Genomic DNA, 24,709 nt, shown 5'->3' on the forward strand with positions numbered 1-24,709 from the left:
TTTTTCCACAACACATTCCGTTTTCTTTTCCACTTCTATGTAATAAAAGTTTTTCCAAATGTTTATTCTTTTTCTCCCAAAGATGAACTACGGCTGGCCGTTTTTTGTTGTCGTTGACGCTCGTCTCACTCTCTAACTCACCGCTGCATCTTCTAAATTAAATAACGCCGCAACAGGGCTTGAGGAAGTAACGTCGCATGCGTCTGTGCAGTCCGACCCGAGTGCGACCTGATGTAGCCCCTGAAGTGAGACACAGGGAGCAGAAATACTACAAAATAATAATAATGCGACTTAACGAGACAAAATAACGTTATAACATTTCGTCTCGTCTCGATTTGGTCAACGAAAATGAAGAGACATTTTAGCATAGTTTTTATTTTGTAAACCACATTTAGTCTTGTGTTTATTTGTCAACAATATTGCATTATAGGCATCGTCGCATGACCAGCATTTACGTTGTGTCTCGTCTCATTTTCCTCATGTGATAAAGGTTCCTTGACGACGATATTTAGTCATAATTTTCATTGACGAAAACAACACTAGTAATAACACAATATAATAATAGACAGACTATATAAATGCTGAAATGTAGTAAAGAGTTAATATACAGTTAGTGCAGATTGTGGTCTAGATAGTGATGTAGATCATTTAGACAACAAAGGTGGGAAGAATAACCGATGCCAGGGCAGATGAATAGTGCGAAAGAGTGTAAACAGATATGATAGCAGTGCAGGTGGAGATGTGCATCTGTGCAACTATGCAATGGGGCATGACAGAGAATGGAATAAGGGTGTGCAAAACAGTGCAATGGATGACAATGAATGATGGAAAACAGTTAGCACGTACAGTGATAGTGATTGGATAGGAGCTCAGACAGACGTACTTTAAAGGGATACGCCACCGTTTGTTGAAATAGGGCTTATCACGGTCTCCCCTAGCTGTAGATAGGTGGGCCAACGCATTTTTTGTGCATGCATTGTTTTAGTCCAGTGCAACACTGGTAGCGCCGCCGCTAGTTAGGTTAGCGTAGTGAATGGAATCCTATGTTGTCAGTTAGCATGTTGTGAGTAAAAGTGAGCCAAAAAAGACAAAAAACAACCTAATTACTTGCATTGAGACAAAAAATGCATTGGCCCAACTATCTAGAGCCAGGATAGACCGTGATAAGCCCTATTTCAACAAACAGTGGCGTATTCCTTTAAAGGCAGTTAGTGGGATAACGGTTTTGAGTTTCAGGGTTTTTTGTAGTTCATTCCAGTCATTTGCAGCTGAGAACTGGAAGGAGTGGCAGCCAAAAGAGGTGTGGGCTTTTGGGGTGACCAAGGAGATGTAATTGCTTGAGCAAAGGCTGCGGGTGGGTAAACCTATTGTGACCAGTGAGTTAAGGTACAGCAGGGCTTTGCCTAGCAAGCACTTGTAAATGAGTTGGTACCAGTGAGTTAAGCATTGAGTGTGTAACGAGGGCCAGCCAACTAATGCATAACCAGTATCTCACAAAAGTGAGTACACCCATCACATTTTAGTAAATATTTCATTATATTGTTTAATGGGTTTTATGTCAGTTAGCCTAATAGCTGGTTTGATTTGGATTGAGAGATGATTTTATGGAAAGTACCCGATGCCAATCTCTAGGTATGGTGAAGGGTATGTGATGATGTGGGGCTATTTTAATTCCAAAGGCCAAGGGAACTTTATCAGGATGCATAGTATCCTGGATCCATGAAATAACTGGGAATTTAACATAGGGGTGTACTCACTTTTGTTGCCAGCGGTTTGGACATTAATGGCTGTGTGTTGAGTTATTTTGAGGATATAATGAAATATTTACTAAAATGTGAGGGGTGTACTCACTTTTGTGAGATAATGTAGGTTGCAATGGTGGGTTTTATAAGGGGGCTCTGGACACAAAATGTATGGCACTATGGTAGACAACATCCAGTTTTTTCAGGAGAGAGTTTGAGGCAGTTCTGTAAATGACATCACCTAAATCGAGAATTGGTAAAATTGTAATTTTCACCAAAGCGAGTTTGCAGCATGAATGAAGGAGGCCCTGTTGCAGAATAGGAAACCGATCCTAGACTTAACTTTAGATTGAAGATGGTTTATGTGTTGCTGGAAGGAGAGGGAACTGTCTAACCAGACACCTAAGTATTTGTACACCGCCACATTTTCTAATTCCAAGCCATCGAGCGTGGTAATGCTAATTGGATGAGCATGGGTGGGCAGCAATTGATTGAAAAGCATGAACTTGGTTTTGCCAGAGTTTAGTAGTAATTTGATGTTTTAGAAGGAGTGCTGAATGGCATTGAAGCTCTCCTGGAGGTTTGGTAGCACAGTATCCAATAAGGGGCCGGATGTGTACAGGATGGTGTTGTGTGCATAGAGGTGGATTTGAGAGTTCCCAAGAGCAAGAGCCACATCATTGCTGTATAAGGAGAAAAGAGTCTGCACGAGAATCTAACCTTGTGGCACCCCCGTAGAGACGCCCATGGGTCCAGACAACAGTCCCTCAGGTTTAACGCACTGGACCCAATCAGAAAAAGTTATTGAACCATGCGAAGCAGTCATGAGAGAACCCAAGGTTGTTGAGTCTGTCGATAAGAATATGATGGTTAACAGAGTCAAAGGCCTTGGACAGATCAATGTAGAAGGCTGCACAGTAATGTTTTTTGTCAATGTTTTGTGATGTTGTTTATGACCTTGAGGGTGGCTGTTCGCGATAGTTGGTAATCTGTTTGTTGACCAAGCTTTCGAGGACTTTCGAAAGACAGGGTAAGATAGATATGGGTCTATAGCAGTATTAATCAGGATTAATCACCTTAGAAACAGGAAACAGTCCCACGAACCGAGGGGCCAACTTCCGGCTCTCGGTACGCAGAGGAAGGTCCTTTGTGGCCAGCCACACCCTCTGGCCCACCTGGTAATGGGGCGGCGCAGACCTCCGACGATCAGCTTGTCTCTTGTAGCGGTCCTTGTTGCTCAGTAGAACCTGTCGAGCCCTTGTCCAGGTCCGTCGACAGCATCTGACCAAGGCCATAGCCGAGAGCACCCCAACCTCCGAGAGCGGAAAACAGCGGCGATTGGTAACCCTAGGCGCACTGAAAGGGCGACAAGCCAATGGATGAGCAGGGCAGTGTGTTGTGGGCGTATTCCACCCACAGAAGCATCTTAGACCAAGATGCAGGACTCTGAGAAACCAGGCAGCAAAGGCCCTTCTCCATCTCTTGGTTAAGCCGCTCAGTCTGTCCATTGGATTCCGGATGGTAACCCAAAGATAAGCTGACCGTGGCCCCAATCAACGTGCGGAAGGCCTTCCAGAACTGGGAGATGAATTGAGGACTACGATCAGAAACCACATCAGTAGGCAAGCCATGGATCCTGAACACATGGGCGAGCAGAACCTCCGCCGTTTCTTTTGCGGTAGGCAACTTGGGCAGGGGAATAAAATTTACCATTTTGGAAAACCTGTCCACAGGCAATCAAGTAACAAAGTCAATAGAAATGTCCGACCAAGGCCACTTGGGAATAGGCAGAGGCTGCAAGACTCCAACAGAAGCTTGACGTGAAGTCTTGTTTTGGGCACAGACTGGACACGCAGCCACATACTCCCCAACACTTTTCTCCACCACCAGAACCGTTGCCGTATCACAAAAACGGTTCTCTTGACCCCCGGATGACAAGACAGAAGTGAAGTGTGAGCCCAATGGATGACCTGAGCCCGAAGGTCAGCAGGAACAAACAGGCGGTTGGGAGGGCAACCTGCAGGAACCATTAATCCATCTTGAGCCCTCTTAAACCTTTCCTCCACTTCCCAGGTTATGGCCCCAATCACACAGGACTCAGGCAAAAATGTTCACGGGTTCTTCGGAAGAGGGGTCAGGATCAAACAGACGGGACAGGGCATCAGGCTTCACATTCTTGGACCCAGGACAGTACGACAAAGTGAAGTTAAATCTGTTGAAAAACAGGGCCCATCTGGCCTGGCGAGAGTTCAGTCTTTTAGCAGAACGCAGGTATTCCAGATTCTTGTGATCCATCCAGACGAGAAATGGCTGTTCCGCCCCCTACAGCCAATGCCGCCATTCCTCCAAAACTACTTTGACTGCCAACAACTCCCTGTTGCCAACATCATAGTTTCTCTCAGCTCCAGACAGCTTACGGGACAAGAAAGCACAAGGATGGAGTCTCTCATCTTGCGAGGAACGTTGAGACAGGACGGCTCCAACACCCACATCAGACGCGTCCACCTCCACCACAAACTGGCGTTGTAGATCAGGCAGCACCAACACAGGTGTGGTGGAGAAGCTTTGTTTCAAGCGGGAGAACGACCGCTCGGCTGCAGGAGACCACTGGAATGGCGTCTTGATTGAAGTGAGGTCGTGAAGAGGAGCCGCCACCGTACTGTAATTCCTGATGAATTTCTGGTAGAAATTAGCAAAGCCCAGAAACCGCTGGACTTGCTTGCGGTTAGTGGGTGCAGGCCAGTCAGCAACCGCTCTTACTTTTTCTGGATCCATCTGGATCACTCCTTCCGACACCACAAAGCCCAGAAAGGACACAGTGGACACATGAAACTCGCATTTCTCTGCTTTAACATAAAGCCGATTGTCCATAAGTCTCTGAAGCACCAGGCGAACATGTTGCACATGAGAGTCTAGATCGGATGAAAAGATGAGGATATCGTCCAAGTAAACGAACAGAAAGCTATTTAACATGTCTCTGAGAATGTCATTAACTAATGCTTGAAACACAGCTGGAGCGTTAGTAAGTCCAAACGGCATTACAAGATACTCGTAATGACCTGTGGAGGTGTTAAAGGCTGTCTTCCACTTGTCTCCACTCCTCATTCTCACCAAGTGGTAGCCGTTACGAAGATCCAACTTGGTGAAGATTGTGGCCCCCTGAAGCAGTTCAAAGGCTGTGGAAATCAAAGGTAAAGGATAACGGTTCTTTACCGTAATGTCATTGAGTCCCCTGTAATCAATACAGGGCCATTGTCAAGTGTTTTGTAGCTGTGAGGTGCCCACACTTGAAACGGACCAGACTTGGGATTTCACTCAGAAGAATGTTTATTCTTTTCCTTTTATCAGTTGATACAATGATGCAATAGGATCAGGAAACAGGTGAAAACCGCTAGCCCGTCACGATCAAAAGTCCCAGTTCCTCACAGTAAAAGAGTTTGTACCTCTGCCGTCCTCTTTGTCCGTCTTCCCCTCACAGTGAACTAATACCTATTTGAGCCACTGACTAAGCAAGAGCTCCTAATTACCTTAATTCAGTTCACCTGGTTGAGCCTGCACCAGAGTGCGCGCACAGCCACTAGAGGGCTGTTATGCAGAGCACGCTCAGGGGAGGCGGCATGCAGCAGACAGAAATGACAGGTACACAGAAGACAGCCACACCTCCGCATGATTAGCACGACAGCCATAAAGACTTGTCTTTCTTTCCCATGAAGAAGAAACCGGCCCCTGCCGGGGATGAGGAAGGACAAATAATCCCCGTAGCCAACGATGCCTCCACATAATCCTTCATAGCCGCAATCTCAGGAGGAGACAGAGAAAACAGTCGCCCCTTAGGCGGTGATGTACCAGGCAACAAGTCTATGGCACAGTCATAAGGTCTATGGGGTGGCAATGATGTAGCCTTTGTCTTGTTAAAGACTTCCTTTAAGTCCAGATCATCCTTGGGTACACCCGAAAGATCAGGAAAGTCAACAGAATCCCTCTCCTGCTGAACGGTAGGGATTAACAATGTCGTTTCCATCCACCTCAATCTTAGCCAGAAAACAGGTCTGCTGACAATCTCCTCCCGAAACCCAGTCCATGTGAGGGTTGTGTCATGTAAGCCATGGAAACCCAAGCTGCTTGGGTCGAGAGGGACAAACAGGAACATGAGTACGGCGCATGAGTACCAGCGCCCTCTCTCCTACTGGTGAGCCCTTTCTTTTGCTGGACAGGAAGCAATGAAATGTCCCAGCTGAGCACAATAGATGCAGCGGTCCTCTCTCCTGCGACGGTGATGCTCCTCCGGCGACAGACGAGTCCGTCCCAGTTGCATCGGCTCATCAGAAGGCGAACCCACAGGACTGCGAGGATCAGATGCCGTAGTTTGAGCATGATGAAACTCTCTTGATGACTCAAACGGTGAAGAAGGGACTTTCTCCCTGACAGAATCACCTCCCGAAACTGCGGGGCTGGAGACGGCTGTGGAACTGCTCCCGGTGCTGGGTACAGCAGTTGAATCCCTCGCTGTCAACCGCTGAACATGTGTGACCAGCTGGCTGATTTCGACCACTTGGCTCTCCTGACGACTACCCATAGCCAGAAGCTCATTCCGCAGAATGGCAATCTGTTCCTCTTGCTGATGCAGACGCTAACCCTGCGCCCGCAGGGCTGCGCTCACCGCCTCTGAGTCCATCTTGGCCAGATTGTACTGTCAGGATACAATGGCGGACCCAAATGCACGACTCAGGAATCAAGGATAAAGGTAATTGGTTTATTGCTCAAAGAACAATGCAGGCAACGGTACAGGTCCAACAGGCAGGCAAACGTGGTCGATAATACAGGCAAAAGGTCTGGTTACACGGGGAAACTAAACAAGGGAACGCTGGAAAATGAGTCAACAATCTGGCAGGGGACAAGTGAACACAGGATGGGAAGACAACTAGACACATGTGAATAACATTAGGGCGGAGAAAAGTAATCAAAAACGGCGGGAAACAAACAAAGGCAGGAAGACAAGTGAAGTGAATGAAGACAAACGGTGGATTACAAAATAAAACAGGAAGTCCATGAAAACAAACATAAAACACAATAAGAGCGGAGGCAGACGTGACACTCCCAGTTAATGAAAGATTAACCATAATAATAAATAATTGGTCATAAGTATAGGAGAGAAGAGTAGAAAGGAGGAGAAGAGGAGTATAGCAGCAGAGGAGAGGAAGAAAGGAGAAGAGGAGAGGAAGAAAGGAGGAGCAGAGGAGAAGAGGAGACCAGGAGAGAAGAGGAAGAAAGGAGAAGAGCTGTAATTTGTCAGCTGACATGATGACATGATGGACTGACTGTCATGACCTGGCTCATGTGGTCATAACAAAGAGGGAAACAACACCATTTTAATTGTTTAAACAACACGTTATTAAACCAAATTAGACCAACTTAACTATATACAGAATGGGATATGGAAATCAAAAGAGTCAGTGGTGTAGGGTGTGCATAAATGAAAAAGGTGAGTGTGTGTGTGTGTGTGTTGGTGTTGTAGTGTAAACTCAGCAAGGGGCAAACCTAGGATAACATAACCAAACATAACCAAAACTTGGTCTCAGACATACCAGGTCCAGGTGAATTCCAGGTAATTTCAGACCCCCAAGTTTCATCCATTATTATTTACAGTCCATGGTTCAAATAAACACTGTCTTTTAGGGACAATTACCCAATTAGTGCAATCTAATGGTTGCGGTTCTGATTTAGGCACACATAAATCAAACAGGACATCTTGAGAAGACTCAGATATGCTCAGACTCAATCCGAACGACAGAGGCAGCTGCTGACATTAAAAATCCCAGAAAGGAACTGGCTTGTACAGTAACCCAGATGTTACCCACATCTCCCAGGAGCATGTTTGCAGATAACGTTAGGATAATTTTACACTTGCCGTTTTATTATAATATTGCAGCAAGCATTGTAGGGAGTTTTAATAAGTATAGTTGCAACCACTTTATTGGCATATACCTAACTCACTGTAACTTGAACAAGCTGCAGAGGCTATGTAGTACACTCTGATGGTTGGACTTTGCAATTCATCTAATCTATAGGTTTAGGTCTCAAGGTCTCAGGAGTTTGATCACACAGACTCACATAACCAGAGCAAACAAAGTCTAACAACAACTATAAGGTCAGGCCTCCAGAGTTTGATCAAGTTGTTTACATGTTAGTAGCTTTTCCTTTGGAGAGGTTAATGAGATCCATGGAGGTTGAAGCAGTCTGATAAAAACTTTCTAAGAAATCCAACAGATCTTAGATCCAATATCTGTGATTCCTGGATCACACCAGTGTGTTTCAAGGTCAGGTACTGTTGACTGAAAAGACAATCTCAGGTTATAGGAGACTTCTAGTAATTTACCTGTTTTATTCATTAACATTTTGTTTCAGACAACCATAATGGATAAATTAAATGTAACATATATAACTTTTGATGGGCATGTGGAAGTGCAGAAATACAGATATCTTTATTTTGTGATCATGTTTACAGCATATATTCTAATAATTTGCAGTAATTCCACTATTGTGGGCATCATAGTGATTAACAAAGCCCTCCATGAGCCTATGTACATTTTCATTGCAGCTTTGTTAATCAACTCTGTTCTTTACAGCACTGCTATTTATCCAAAGCTTTTGATTGACTTTTTATCTGAAAAACAGATCATATCTTATTCAGGTTGTCTCTTTCAGGGGTTCATATATTACACTCTAGCCTCTTCAGAATTCTTCCTGTTGTCAGTCATGGCCTATGACAGATATGTGTCTATATGTAAACCTCTGCAATATCCAACTATCATGAGAAAAACAACTGTTTATATTTTCCTGATTTTAGCTTGGATTCTACCTGCTTGTCAGGTTTCAGTGGGAACGTTGCTGAATGCTAATAGAAAACTGTGTACCTTTATTTTGAAAGGAATAATCTGTAACAGCACAGTTCAGAATCTTCACTGTGTAAATTCAGCCGTGCTGAATATATATGGCTTGATTGTTTTAGTAAGTACTGTACCTCTCCCTGTACTCTTCATACTTTTTACATACACCAGGATACTTATAATAACCTATGGAAGTAGTAGAGAAGTCAGGAGAAAAGCTGCACAGACCTGTTTACCCCACCTGTTGGTTCTAATCAACTTCTCCTGTTTGACTACATATGATGTACTTCTGGCTCGACTGGAAACAAATGTTCCCAAAACTGTACGTTTAATAATGTCTTTACAAATGATTTTGTATCATCCTCTCTTTAATCCGATCATATATGGACTGAAAATGAAAGAAATTTATAAACACCTAAAGAGATTTTTTAGTGAAGACAAATTAAACTAATATATTCACTTTTTAACAATGTAATAATAATGCAAATTGGTGATTTATCTCATTCATGGAAGGCATTTGTTTCTAATTGACCTAACCATAATGAAAAACATTGTTAGCTTCATATTTTTTCTGCTGATCTTTAAAGATGCTTTTATCTTATCATGTAATCAAAAAATGCTTTCTGAAGTTTCAAGGTTGTTTCTGTAGTAAAGTTAAGCTTCATTAGCAGTATTGAAATGTATATGAATACGATGTTTTCTCTGTCTTCTGACGGAAAGACAACACAAGGGGTTTAATCTTTGCTTTTTCCAGTGTCTGATTTTCTAAATACTGCATGCAAAAAGTGTTTTTTCATTTAATTCTGGAAAAATAAAGAGAGTAACCCTTATATTGTCCTTCGTGTCATGGGGACTTGTTTAGTTTACATTTTGTATTAGCCTGTTCAAACGCATTCGAGTGTAGCACAGGTCTCTGCCCCCCCCCGTGCCAGTTCACGTGAAATGACATCATATAATACGCAAGGGTCACCGGGGGACCCAAAGCTCAACGCCAGACCAATGCAAAAACGTCAAATAAAATGAACGGGCCCAGCGACACGAAGGACAACACAAGGGGTAACAGGGACCGTATTTTGGTTCCTGTCATATATATTTTGTTATTACGAGGCTACATAGTACACTATGATGGTTGGACTTTGCAATTAATCCGTGGTTCGGCCTAACTGTGGGGCAGGGGATGATCCGTAAGTGTCACAGATTTACTTCGGTCCATTACACCTACACCTACCTCTGCTACTGTATATTGGAAGTCACTGACAATTTATTGATCGATAGAAAATTGATTTCAAAATAGAAAACATTACACTTCATAACGTTTTGTATTCATAACACGAGGTGTGGGCCAGGTCTGGGTTAGTCTGGGTATACGGAAGTACATTTTTTGCCACACTCTTTGTGTGTTGCCGTTTCCAAAATCCCTGTGCTATTACCAGGTAGCAAGCTACATGCTGAAAATGACAAGTGTTAAAGGAAATTTGAATCGTGCAATAAGGCAGGCCTGCTTGGTTCTTTAGGGGTATTATTGTAAATATTTAGATAAAAAATATTAAGCATTTATTATCTCAACTGGAACATTTTGGGAACAATTGGTGGGATTGGAAATAAACAAATGAACAGCGAAAAAGTTAAACTCCATATTAATAACAAAGAAATAAGCAAAGTTTCATCAACTTGATTTCTAGGTCTTCTGATTGATGATAAACTCTCTTGGAGAGAACAGATTGTTTTTTTCTTCAATAAGGTCAAGTACATTTCATATGTATCTGTCCCAACTATTGTTGCAAAAAAACAAAGCTCAACAATATCTATGGGTTTAGGTCTCGTCTCAGGAGTTTGGTCACACAGACTCACATAACCAGAGTAAACAAAGTCTAACAACAACTATGAAGTCAGTCCTCCAGAGTTTGATCAAGTTGTTTACATGTTGGTAGCTTTTCCTTTGGAGAGGTTAATGAGATCCATGGAGGTTGATGCAGTCTGATAAAAACTTCCCACTGACTCAAACAGATCTCAGATCGAATTTCTGTGATTCCTGGATCACACCAGTGTCTATCAAGGTCAGGTACTGTTGACTGAAAAGACAATCTCAGGTTATATGACACTTTTAGAAATATACCTGTTTTATTTATTAACATTTAGTTTCACACAACCTTAATGGATAATGAATTAAATGGAACATATTTAACTTTTGATGGGCATGTGGAAGTGCAGAAATACAGATATCTTTATTTTGTGATCATGTTTGCAGCATATATTCTAATAATTTGCAGTAATTCCACTATTGTATGCATCATAGTGATTAACAAATCCCTCCATGAGCCTATGTACATTTTCATTGCAGCTTTGTTAATTAACTCTGTTCTTTTTAGCACTGCTATCTATCCAAAGCTTTTGATTGACTTTTTATCTGAAAAACAGATCATATCTTATTCAGCCTGTCTCTTTCAGTGGTTTATATATTACACTCTAGCCTCTTCAGAATTCTACCTCTTAGCAGCCATGGCCTATGACAGATATGTGTCTATATGTAAACCTCTGCAATATCCAACTATCATGACAAAAAAAACTGTTAATATTTTCCTGGTTTTAGCTTGGATTCTACCTGCTTCTCAGATGTCAGTTGGACCGTTGCTGATTGCTAATGAAAAACTCTGTTACTTTATATTGAAAGGAATAATTTGCAACAGCACAGTTAACACACTTCAGTGTGTGAGTTCAGCAGTGCAGAATATATATGGATTGCTTGTGTTTGTAAGTGCTGTACCTCTCCCTCTTCTCTTTATACTTTTTACATACAACAGAATATTTATAATAACCTATCGAAGTAGTAGAGAAGTCAGGAGAAAAGCTGCACAGACCTGTTTACCCCACCTGTTGGTTCTGATTAACTTTTCCTGTTTGATTGCATATGATGTACTTCTTTTTCGACTGAAAATTGATTTTCACAAAACTGTACGTTTGATAATGTCTTTACAACTAGTAATATATCATCCTCTCTTTAATCCGATCATGTATGGACTGAAAATGAAAGAAATTTATAAACACCTGAAGAGGTTGCTGTGCAAAATGGTCTGATGTATTAACACTTTTGTACAGTCATTGTTTTGTAATACTGTAAATCTGAACATTTAAAGACTTTAAAGACATGATCAATGTCCTTAAAATATACATAGGATAATAAATGTTAAGCACTTATTGATCCCCAGGGGGTTTCAGGAGTTGCAGCAGCACAAAGACAGAAATAAGTATAGATAGGCTAAATAGAGAAATAAAAATGTATATCTATAGTACAGTAGTGTTTGTATACAGTATATAGAATGGGGTAGTGTAGTAGTAGTAGAAGATACAATTTGTTTTTAATTTTCACCTGTTTACCATACCCAAATTGAAAAAAACAAAGAACTATAAGGCCAAAATGCATTTATGAGGCTCCATTTGAAACCTGAATTATTTGTTTGTTATTAAATATTTTAGTTTGTTTAAAACATCTGGTTAAAACAAAAACCTAACCTACTACAGTTCCAACATAACTCAGAACATGTTTTTGATCTTTGTCCATATTAAGTCATATTTTAATGTAATAAGACATGCTTTATGCCACAGCACCTGTACACAGTTTAAATCCTCTAGTCTAACATTAAGCTAGAGAGTTTTAAGTTTCTGGAGTCACTGTCTCACAGACCTCTCCTCAAAACATTTCCAACTGACCACATTGGGCTGAATGCAGTTACTCACGTCTTTCAGTCTGTAAAAAAAACACATACTGTATTGAAGCACTTGCTTATATGATTATAAAACTTTTTATATTAATATTAACCATTTGACTATCTGTATTGGCCTGTATCTGTCTCTTGTCAGTTGGTACATGATTGACTGTCTCCCCTCACCTCGTTGGGGATTGGCCTCACCTGCTGGGAGTCTATACAGCAGGCTGATTTCATGAGGTCTGGTCTCACTCTCCCTGCAGGCAGTCTGTTGCCATGCTGGCACCCAAATTATTTTTTGTTTGGTTTAATTGTGTCTAGTTGAACTGTTGTTTATGTTAAAGGTTAGTTGAGCATTTACCCTTCCATAGCATCCAACACCCATCTTACACTACTGAATACTAACATCCCACACAATAGTTTGTTCTCTTTAAGAAAGGTACTTTTTTATTTAACTCGTTGTGCGGGCCTCCCTACTTTGTTAGTCTCCTAATAGAGCTGGGCATAACAATTTAAATGTTAAATGTTAAACCATTTTTCACTTCATTCATTTGATAGCTGGCTCGGCTTTGTTTCACACTCATCTCCCATGCAACTCACAGCCCATGCTTTATATCAGAGGCATGGAAGGTGGCAGGTGTGTCGTTATGTAACGAATATATTGTCAATATTTGAAAATAACAGCCTTGAAAACAAGAGCATGTGCTTATTTCCAATTTAGCTTTGTATGTGAAATTGTAGTTGTGTGCCCCGAGAGACAAAGCAGTTTTTTTCATTGTATCATTGTATTGTAATAATAAACAACTTAAATAACTTATTTCTGTCAAATTTTGTCATAATTATGACATCAAGCTACATGCCCTTTAGGGTCTTTAAAGGATAACAGCCATTTCAAAGCTGCATGATCAGTGTGGATGAGAAAATGAACCCCACACAAGTAGTGTTGTAATTGATGGGTGGCGCCAGCTACTGCTAATATCTCTCCAGTAGCTTTTTGTATGAAGTACTAGTGCAGTGCCCATTCAAAATGTGTCCGTACGGAATGTGTGGATTGCTTAGCCTCTGGTATTGATGCATGAATCTTTCTTAAGACACACTTACCCAAACAACTTCACATTGGACACTGCGCTTCCTCTGGTTCTTAATAAATGTTAGTATACAGTTTATGCATCATTTGCTAAAACCTAGTTATTTGGGACCAGAATGCTGTTAGACTAACTGACCGAGATAAAGCCCATGCCATTGCTAAGATGTGACCTCAATTGGTTTTGTATCAAGTTCTTGATAAATTTGGCTTTCACAAGAAATTTATTAATTTTATGATGGGAATGTATAATGACTCAGCAGCTAGAGTGAAATCCATTGGTTTGTTATCGAAACCCGTTCAGGTAAAAAGAGGGGTAAAACAGGGCGATCTGCTCTCCCCACACATTTTTGCCCTGTGCATTGAGCCATTGGCGGAATGCATACGGACAAATATGGGTATAAAGGGCATTAAGATACAAGATGAAGAGCATAAACTTGCGTTATATTCGGACAATGTTATAATATTCTTAACTGATATATATAAATCATTACCGGCGCTTTTGGAGGAAACTGGAAAATATGGGGCCATCTCAGGGTATAAATTAAACTCAGCTAAAACTGAAGCCATGGAAATAGGATGAAATCTCCAAATAGAATTTAAGAAAAGGTTTAAGTTGAAATGGGATCAGAATAAAATAAAATATTTAGGAATTACAATCCCCAGAGAAATTGATAAATTGTATTTATGTAACTATAAAGTTCTGGAAAACTCCTTAAGGCAGGATCTTTTGCCACTTACAATACTTGAAAAAATAGAAATTATAAAAATGAACGTAGTCCCACGCTTTCTTTTTTTCCCAGAACCTTCCTTTATATCTAACAAGGTCATGCTTTAAGGAGTGGGAAAGAATGCTAGGATGGTTTATTTGGGATGAAAAGTAACCAAGGGTAAAACTTCAATCTTTACAACAAAATAGGGAACAAGGTGAGTTGGGTCTACCAAATTTGAGCTTTTATTACCATGCAGCCCAAGTTAAAAGCATTTTAGTTTTGATAAATAATTAAATGAATCCTAAATGGAAATCTATTAAGAACAAATTGGTAGACTCACCCACCTCCCTAATTTTCTCAGGGCAAACTGCAGAAAGGGTTAAGCATTTGAATCACTCTATTTACCATACATGGAAGAGCTGAAAAAGATTAGGTAAAATTATGAAAATAAAATCAACTGATACGGTTTGCCTGAGGGAAATTAGTCAGGACCCAGACTTCGCTCCAAATCGTATGGATGAGACTTTCAGGATATGGGAAACTAAAGGACTTATAAGATTCCATAAAATGTTCAAAGACCATGTACTTGATACATTCGAAAATTTATCTAAGGATTATAACCTTCCAAGTAATCATTTTTTTTAGATATCTCCAAGTAAGGAGCTATATAACAACAAACATACAGTCTTTTCAAGGTTTTAGTCCCATTGTGGAGCATATCTTGAAAGTCTATGAAAAGTCGAGCTTAAAAATGTAACGGGACAAATTTATAATATTTTAAACAATAACAATGATAATCAAATTATTTGATTATTATTTTGATTAAAAATTTTGAACTCTTGGGATGAAGATATTGGAATAACAGTGACTGAAGAAGAGTCGAGTCATACATGTAAAAATGTTTTCTGTTATGTAGAGTCCCCCTATTGGCAGGAATATGCGTGGGAATTATTGGTTAGATTTTTTATAACACCCCTGAAAATTAGTAAATATACAAACCAAATACAATATTGTTGGAGAGAGTGTGGTGAATGTAAAGTTGACTTGGTTCACGTCCTCTATACATGTTAAAAAATTCAGTCATATTGGGTTAATGTGTTGGAATTAATGAAGCAAATCTTTGGTCAAAATACTAATTTCGAACAACTACGTTATGCTTGGTATACAGCCGAAAGGTTTAAACAAAGAAAATTATTATATCATCTGGGTGTTGAGAATTACTGCCATTAAACAAATAACTCGAGGTTGGAAAAAAGCTGGTCCACCCAGGTTAGATAAATGGATTGAGGTTGTAGAACCTCATTTCATGAAAATGAAATGATAACGCATAGGTTATGCGTTATCAATCAGGTTATGAATAGGTAATTGAGCACTGTAGTGGTTATGATCATATCAGTCACTAGGTAACTATATGGAAACGGGCCAAATTATGTCTTTGCCTTGTACAGTAGCATTACAGAAGGCTAGCTGTAGTCTCGCACTGAGGTTCCGTGTGAATTCAGTTGTAGTAAAATAACCACTACAGTGCTCAATTACCTACTTTTGAGGGAGGAATAAACTTCAAAATTTCGCCGCAATGGCATGACTTGTCCTCCGGAGGACATCCACCAGACCAGTGGATGCTCAGTGGATTGTTGTCGGCCGCGGCAGGCGAGGAAGAAGGATGCCGGCCGGGCCTGCTAGCCCGGTTAAGGAAACTACCACACACATCGCCACTGCCATGACTCCTACTCACCAACTCCAGATCGATGTCACACACAATAGAGGATATGAATATGAGCTGTGAGGTTCTTTCTCACCTCAGATTTCTTTGGACTGTGGTCACACCAGGATCCTGGCTGCAGCTGTTTCCCTGTTCCAAGATACAGCTACACTGGTTGCCCTGTCCTCCAGCTCCATCATAAGAAATCTTAGAGTTATCTTTGATCAGGATATATTCTTTAATGCCCACATAAAACAAGAACTTCCTTTTTCACATGCGTAACATTGCAAAAAATTAGGCACATCCTGTCTCAAACAAATCAAAACAAACTTTATTCCTTAATTGTCAAATACACAGAGTACAATGTAGTAAAATGCTATTACTGTATTTAACCCATAGTATTAGGAGCAGTGGACAGCTATACATGCAGCATCTAGGGAGGAACTTGGGGTACAATCTCTTGCTCAGGGACACTTTGACATGTTGCTGGAGGAACCTGGGATTGATCCGCCAACCTAGTTGTTATTCTACCTCCTAGCCACAAGCCACCCACAAAAAAAGGTACAAAAAAAAAACCGTTCCATGCATGTCTAACTTTAAAGCTGGACTGTTGTAATTCCTTATTATCAGGTTTGCTTCAATACGTTTTCAATTCATAATTTACCCAGCTAAGTCTCCTTAGAAGTTTCTTCACCATACTGGTTTTCTTGTTTGTCATGACTATAGGCTACATTCAGGGCTTTAAAATAACACCAAAAGCGGATAAAAAGTAACTCTGGCGGGTAACATTTTAAAGTTACTAGCCAATTTGGCCGGCGATAAATAAAGCAAATAACTCTGCATCTGTTTGAATCAGCCAGCTGCAGAAATGTTGCCGAATTGGTCTGTTTTCCGCCAAGACCTTTGGGTAGTGTTGTGTGTTTGGCTTGGAAACATCATCTTTCTCCAGCCAACACTGCTTGTAGAACTAAGCCTACATTTCCCATGAACACCATGTTGTGACGTGTCATACAACCGTTGGCAAACAGAATGGTGCAAATTAAATCACAGAAGCTGAATTTAACGTAAAGTTAGTTAGGGAAAACAAAAACCAAATGTGGTTAATGGAGAATCTGATTGGCTGGTAACTTTAAAAATCTATAAGCCGGGGCGGCCCCTCTCTTTCCCCCTTCTAATAAAGGGAAAGGCCCCCAAAAAGAATCTACAAGCCATGTTGGTTGGTGATTAAAAAAGTTCATTTAAAGTCCTGGCTACAATATACATTGCTAATATAAAAAACATAACAGCAACAATATATACATGATTTTTTTTTTTTTTTTCCACAATGATATTAAAAAAAATACTTTATATACAACACACATATATATATATATATACAAATGAGAAGCAAAAAAAACACAAATTAAATATAGAATCACACTGCACACATCTTATACTCAAGGCTGTTGATTTAAATATCTTTGAATTCATCAGAAGACAAAAAAAAATGTTACTGATACAAATTTTCAATACTGGTAACAAATTAGTTTCTTTGCTACACAAACAAATGTAAACTTCAGTATGGATTTTGTGACTACGTGATGAGTAAAAAATAAGTCAAATTATTTGACTTGACATTGAAGCAAACAATGATTTTTACTATCTGTAAGCCCGAAGCAAATCCTTAAATTAAATACCTTCAAAGAATGAGATAAATCACATCTTGCACTATTTTTACATAATTAAAAAAAGTGATTAGTTTTATTTGTCTTGACTGAACAATCTCTTTAGATGTTTGTAAATGTCTTTCATTTTCAGTCCATATATGATCGGATTAAAAAGAGGATGATACAAAATTATTTGTAAAGACATTATTAAATAAACAGTTTTGGGAAAATTTGTTTCCAGTCGAGCTAGAAGTACATCATATGCACTCAAACAGGAAAAGTTAATCAGGACCAATAGGTGGGGTAAACAGGTCTGTGCAGCTTTTCTCCTGACTTCTCTACTACTTCGATAGGTTATTATAAGTATCCTGGTGTATGTAAAAAGTATGAAGAGTACAGGGAGAGGTACAACAATTACAAAAACAATCAAGCCATATATATTCTGCATTATTGAACTCCCACAGTGAAGTTTTTGAACTGTGCTGTTGCAAATTATTCCTTTCAAAACAAAGTAACAGAGCTTTTTATTAACACTCATTAATGGTCCCCCTGAAACCTGACAAGCAGGTAGAGCCCAAGCTAAAATCAGGAAAATACAAACAGTTTTTTTTCTCATGATAGTTGGATATTGCAGAGGTTTACATATAGACACATATCTGTCATAGGCCATGACTGCCAACAGGAAGAATTCTGAAGAGGCTAGAGTGTAATATATAAACCACTGAAAGAGACAGGTTGAATAAGATATGATCTGTTTTTCAGATAAAAAGTCAATCAAAAGCTTTGGATAGATAGCAGTGCTGAAAAGAACAGAGTTGATTAACAAAGCTGCAATGAAAATGTACATAGGCTCATGGAGGGATTTGTTAATCACTATGATGCCCACAATAGTGGAATTACTGCACATTATTAGAATATATGCTGTAAATATGATCATAAAATAAAGATATCTGTATTTTTGCACCTCCACATGCCCATCTAAAGTTATATATGTTACATTTAATTCAGTATCCATTAAGATTGTCTGAAACGAAATGTTAATGAATGAAACAGGTATATCACTAGAAGTATCATAGCACCTGACATTATCTTATTCAGTCATCAGTACCTGACCTTGATACACACTGATGTGGTCCAGCAAACACAGATATTGGATCTGAGATCTGTTTGAGTCAGTGGGAAGTTTTTATCAGACTGCTTCAACCTCCATGGATCTCATTAATCTCTCCAAAGGAAAAGCTACTAACATCTAAATAACTTGATCAAACTCTGGAGGGCTGACTTCATAGTTTTGTTAGACTTTGTTTGCTCAGGTTATGTGACTCTTGTCATATTTAGAAAGACAATCTGGGGAGCTTGGGTAGCTCACCTGGTAGAGCAAGCACCCATATAGACCCTTAGCAAACACGTGACCACAACCATGTGACGAAGCCATGACGGACGGCAGAATCACCGGAAGCACAAGCTAAATAGTGTATTAGATGAGTGGAAAGTTTCATTAGTTTCAAATAAATAACACTAATTAAAATGGAATAATAATAATAATACTATCTTCTTCTTTATGGCTTCTTCAGACATTGTTTAAATTCACCTACCCTGGTCCCTGTCTCGATCCTGCCGGTAGCTAACATGCCCCGCTAGCCGTTAGCTGTTAGCTGCCGTCCGGTGAGTGTAGTCAGCCAGGCTTCTGTGATAATCATCCCAATAACAATCCATGGAGCGGTGGAGGTGTGGCTATGTCTTCCAGTTACTGAAGGCTAGCTTTAGCTTGCGTTAGGAGCAGCAAGTTCATCTGCCTGTTGCCCCTCTGTCTCGTTCTTTCCAACTCTTGTGAGGCTAGTTCTTCGACTATATACACGGATTAAAATAAATAAGGATGACCATATAACTCAAAAGGCTCTTCCCTGTGTTGTATATCTGCTATATTCTTCATAGTTACGTTACTCCAAGCTTCTTCCCTTGTAAACAAATCTGCTCTTCACACACCAGGCTCCGATCAGCACACTACTGTTTACCTTTCTTGCTACAACTAGCAGCTACTACTGCACTACTGTTTTTTTTTTACATACACATGCTTGTGTTGGTGAGGATTACTCTGCAGATTGCGTATGTGTCTCGTGAGAACAAGAACAGCGAAACATACACAGTATTTAAGCAGCGAACACGTTCTCGTTTGACTTTCCGTCCGTCTACAGAATAGCTCTTCCGCCGTCCGTCATGGCATTCATAATTCGCGGGAGTAGAGTGTGACGTCACGTGCAAAGGGTCTATATAGAAGTTCATTCCTTGATGCAGCGGCCCAAGTTTCAACTCCCTTTGCTGCATGTCATTACCAAGGTTTCCTTCTTTCATGTCTTCAGCTGTCCTATGAAAATAAAGGCCTTAAATCCCAAAAAAATAATCTTAACAAAAGAACAAAGAATGATACTCTGAGAGCAAAGACCTCCAGAAAGGCCAAATGTGCATTCACATGGTCCTCCAATTGTCCCATATCGTGAGTTTGGAAGAAGTTTATCTGAAACTTAGTTTGCTCAGGTTATGTGAGATCAGGCCAGCTGACAGTCTTGCCTGGGCCTGGGACGGAATAATCTTAGATAGGCCCCCCGCACCCAGATCTGTCCTTTTCCCTTGCTCTTACTGTCCTCTGCTCTTCCTCTCCTGTCCCTGTCTTCTGCTCTACTATTCCTCTCCTATAAATAAGGCCTTTTTTGAGCTGCTATATACTATCCAGTCCCTATCGATTTTTTTTTCCCCTTCCATTGTGGGATGTGGAATATGTCAAATAGTTTGGGAATTCCCTGACCTCTGCATCTGCTGGCAATTCCTTTGCCCTCTCTGAGTAAGGCGTTTGTTTTGCCATTACACATACGAGGTTCACTCTATCAGAGCCGTTCATTCTAGTTGGCCATAATGCAGGATCGCTGAAATTAAGTGTGTGATCAATCTCAGATCCATCCTGCTTAGACTCTCCGACGGGGCAGCGCTACCCTGGGCCGGGACAACAGACTCGTTTGTCACCCCCCTATCGGCAGGCGTGTGAAATCTTCGTCAAGGCCAATGATCCCATTTCCTAAGTTGGGAAGTTGTTCTTCTTACTTTTGTTTGTTTATGAGCTTTAAGTTGTAATGTGGAAACAACATGGGCACTACAAAGAAGATGTATTGTATTCTATTGCTCAAAATGTATGAACAAGTGATTTTCCCAATGTGACAACGAAGAGCAAAGGATCTTGTGAGCCATGAAATATTATCAGTAACTAATCTTTCCAATTATACTCACAATGTTAGCGAAAGTGGAAAATAATGTGTGTATATGGCCTGTGATTCATATCCACTCCAAAATATAAAGGTTTTTTTCTTGGTCCATGGTAAACCCTTCTAAGTTTTAATTGAATTCAATTTTAGCAGGAGGATGCATATGGTGCGGCAGCGACGAGGAATACATTTTCATTTTAACAAGCACAATGGAATTATGACTAATAATATTAATAGTAGAAGCAGTGTGCATCAAGCAGGACCAGAGCAGCAGTTATACCCACTATCTAGGTGCTACCACAATCCAAGGAAATCTGTGTGTCAAGAAAGCACAAGGACAAGCACAAGGGAGGAAGAGTTTTAAGCTTACTCTTAAATGTGGAGACAATGTCTGCCTCCCGAACCAAAACTGGGAGCTGGTTCCACCGGAAAGGAGCTTGGTAGCTGAAGACTCTGGCTCCAATTCTACTTTTGGAGACTCTTGGGAACCTCTGCAACTGCAACCCTGCAGTGGGGCAGTAGAGTATTATGAACTCTTAAGACAAGTTCAGACCAAAGATTCGCGATGAGATGAGTTGAAACTTGCAACAGACGCCGGTCTGCAGCGTTTTAAAACCTGCCAGTTTACACCAGTGTGTCGAGACATGACGGTGTATCATCTCCATAGGATGGACTCTTGATAGTTCCGTTCTAACTTCTGACTTTTAAGGTAAGGTAAAGGTACTTTATTGTCACATACACATACATGTAGCGAAATTCATTCTCTGCATTTAACCCATCCCTTAAGGGAGCAGTGAGCAGCCAATCACAGCACCCAGGGACCAACTCCAGATCTGAGCCAGTGCCTTGATCAAGGGCACTGACTGGAGAACCTAGTACATGTTTTTGATGGTGAGGGAAACCGGAGCACCCGGAGGAAACCCACACAAACATGGGGAGAACATGCAAACTCCACACAGAAAGGCCCGGAACGACCTGTATTCAAACCAAGAACCTTCTTGCTGTGAAGCCACAGTGCTAACCATTTGGCCACCATTTAGCTTTTAGGCTTTTTTTGTACCTGGATATAACATTTGTTTCGTCTAAATATGAACGTGGATAATGTTGGAACCTAACAGTTATGATCAAGACTATTCTGTGAGGCCTGAAGCTTCCCCTGAGGCCAAAGAGCGGCCTGTAGGGGAGTCACCAGCCTGTGACCACTCACTCCTAACAAAGGAGCCTCCAAAATGGAGATTGTCCCTCCAAGACATGAGGAAAATGACAGACTGGTGGAGGGCTTGAGAACGGCAACGACGAATTCTCACACCTTCGTTGAGTTCGGGATTTCTGATTGGCTGCGGCTCCTTGAACGCACCACTCGCCGCCAGCAGGCGGCGGAGGGGATATAAAGGTCGCCGTAGGTCACAGCCCGGGTGTAACGGACGACCAGGAGACAGACTGCAGTAGAGAAGCTGAGCTTTATTAACAACGATCCAACAACGAGCAGGAAGCAACAGGCAGGAAATCTGGTAGCTGGGTAGGCAGGTTTCAGAGCAGCAGCAGACAACAGGATCCGAAGTACAGGGTAGGCAAACTTGGAATGACTAGGCTTAACGCGGCGTGGTCAAAGCGGGCGTGGGAAACGAGACTTGAACAAAGTGTGTGTGGTTGTGCTGCTTATGTAGGTGGTGGCTGATTAGTTGCAGGTGGTGGACTGAGGATGAGGCTTGATGAGGTGCAGGTGTGTGTAATTAGGACTGAGGGGACTGGGAGAGTCTGATCTGCGTGAGTGACGAGGAGTATGAATCAGTGGGAGGAGTGTGTGCTGGAAAATGAGAGAGAGTGAGTGCTGGTAACAGTGAATGGGGAAACAAACAGTCAATGAACACTGACTAACAGTCCAAGACACCCTGACATTACCCCCACCACAGGCCACCACCCGAAAGGCAAACACGGGAGGGGGCGGCAGCGGACACAGGAGGGGGACAGGGCGGGCGCGCGGGGCCAACTCGCGCTGACAACAAGGTCCGCAGACCCCCGGGCGCTTACCGGCACCCACCGGCCGACCCGGCCCGAGGGCGGCACGCGTGGGGGGGCGGCGCCCCTCTGGAGGCCATGGCGGGGCTGATCCGCTCTGGAGGCCATGGCGGGGCTGGATCCTCTGGAGGCGCGGCGGGGCTGATCCCTCTGGAGGCCATGGCGGGGCTGATCCCTCTGGAGGCCATGGCGGAGCTGATCCCTCCGGAGGCCATGGCGGAGCTGATCCCTCCGGAGGCCATGGCGGAGCAGAACCCTCCGGAGGCCATGGCGGAGCAGAACCCTCCGGAGGCCATGGCGGAGCTGATCCCTCCGGAGGCCATGGCAGGGCTGATCCCTCTGGAGGCCATGGCGGGGCTGATCCCTCCGGAGGCCATGGCGGGGCTGATCCCTCTGGAGGCCATGGCGGAGCTGATCCCTCTGGAGGCCATGGCGGAGCTGATCCCTCTGGAGGCCATGGCGGAGCAGAACCCTCTGGAGGCCAAGGCGGAGCTGATCCCTCTGGAGGCCATGGCGGAGCAGAACCCTCTGGAGGCCATGGCGGTCCTGGGAACCGTGTCGGCGGGACCTCCACAGTCCCCTTAGAGGGCGTATTGCCCCCCCCCAAAAGTTTCCTGGGGAGGCTCCCCGGGATGATGTCCAGGACAGGCAATGAGGGCTTAGAACTGGGCTGTACCGGCGATGAGGGCTTTGAACCGGGCTGTACCGGCGACGAGGGCGTCGAGCCGGGCTGAACCGGCGACGAGGACGTAGAACCGGGCTGTACCGGCGACGAGGACGTAGAACCGGGCTGAACCGGCGACGAGGGCGTCGAGCCGGGCTGAACCGGCGAAGAGGGCATCGAGCCGGGCTGAACCGGCGAAGAGGACGTAGAACCGGGCTTAGGAAGGGTGCTAGCTAGGTGGGGTTCAGGAAGGATGCTAGCTAGCCTGGGCTCAGGGGAAATGCCAGCTAGGCTAGACTCTGGGGAGCCGCAACACGGCCAGGACTCTAGGAACCCTGGGGGGCCGCTACACGGCCGGGACTCTAGGAACTCTGGGGGGCCGCTACATGGCCGGGACTCTAGGAACTCTAGGAGACCAGAGGACTCTGGGACACTAGAGAGCTCGGGGAGCTCGGGGACACTAGGAAGCTCTGGGACACTAGAGGACTCTGGGAACCTAGGGACACTAGAGAACTCTGGGACACTAGAGGACTCTGGGAACCTGGGGACACTAGAGAGCTCGGGGAACCTGGGGACACTAGAGGACTCGGGGACACTAGAGGACTCGGGGACACTAGAGGACTCGGGGACACTAGAGGACTCGGGGACACTAGAGACACTAGAGGACTCTGGGAACCTAGGGACAATAGAGAACTCTGGGACACTAGAGAGCTCGGGGAACCTAGGGACACTAGAGAACTCAAGGAACCTAGGGACACTAGAGGACTCGGGGACACTAGAGGACTCGGGGACACTAGAGGACTCGGGGACACTAGAGGACTCGGAGACACTAGAGGACTCGGAGACAATAGAGGACTCGGGGACACTAGGGACAATAGAGGACTCTGGGAACCTAGGGACAATAGAGAACTCTGGGACACTAGAGAGCTCGGGGAACCTAGGGACACTAGAGACCTCAAGGAACCTAGGGACACTAGAGGACTCGGGGAACCTAGGGACACTAGAGGACTCGGGGACACTAGAGGACTCGGGGACACTAGGGACAATAGAGGACTCGGGAACACTAGGGACAATAGAGGATTCGGGGACACTAGGGACAAGGGAACCGCTACCTAGCCTAGAGTCAGGGGGAATCCAAACCAACCGGGACTCAGGAAAGCCACTAGCTAGCTGGGACTCAGGGAAGCCACCAGCCAGCTGGGACTCAGGGAAGCCACCAGCCAGCTGGGACTCAGGGAAGCCACCAGCCAGCTGGGACTCAGGGAAGCCACCAGCCAGCTGGGACTCAGGGAAG

The 24,709-nt window shown here is 42.8% G+C and overlaps 3 protein-coding genes across 3 annotated transcripts; 2 read left to right on the forward strand and 1 right to left on the reverse strand.

Moving 5' to 3' along the window:
* The first annotated feature begins 8,156 nt into the window (after positions 1-8,156).
* On the forward strand, positions 8,157-9,080 carry LOC120569436 (olfactory receptor 6N2-like). The gene has a single exon (XM_039817305.1). It carries the CDS (start codon positions 8,157-8,159, stop codon positions 9,078-9,080), a length of 924 nt encoding a protein of 307 aa, XP_039673239.1.
* A 1,703-nt stretch (positions 9,081-10,783) lies between these two features.
* LOC120569437 (olfactory receptor 11A1-like) lies at positions 10,784-11,704 on the forward strand. The gene has a single exon (XM_039817306.1). The coding sequence runs from the start codon at positions 10,784-10,786 to the stop codon at positions 11,702-11,704; it is 921 nt and encodes a 306-aa protein (XP_039673240.1).
* Positions 11,705-17,572: 5,868 nt separating this feature from the next.
* On the reverse strand, positions 17,573-18,493 carry LOC120569438 (olfactory receptor 2AT4-like). The gene has a single exon (XM_039817307.1). It carries the CDS (start codon positions 18,491-18,493, stop codon positions 17,573-17,575), a length of 921 nt encoding a protein of 306 aa, XP_039673241.1.
* Positions 18,494-24,709: the final 6,216 nt, after the last annotated feature.

Source organism: Perca fluviatilis, chromosome 12 (genome assembly GCF_010015445.1).
Source record: "Perca fluviatilis chromosome 12, GENO_Pfluv_1.0, whole genome shotgun sequence".
Classification (NCBI taxonomy): domain Eukaryota; kingdom Metazoa; phylum Chordata; class Actinopteri; order Perciformes; family Percidae; genus Perca; species Perca fluviatilis.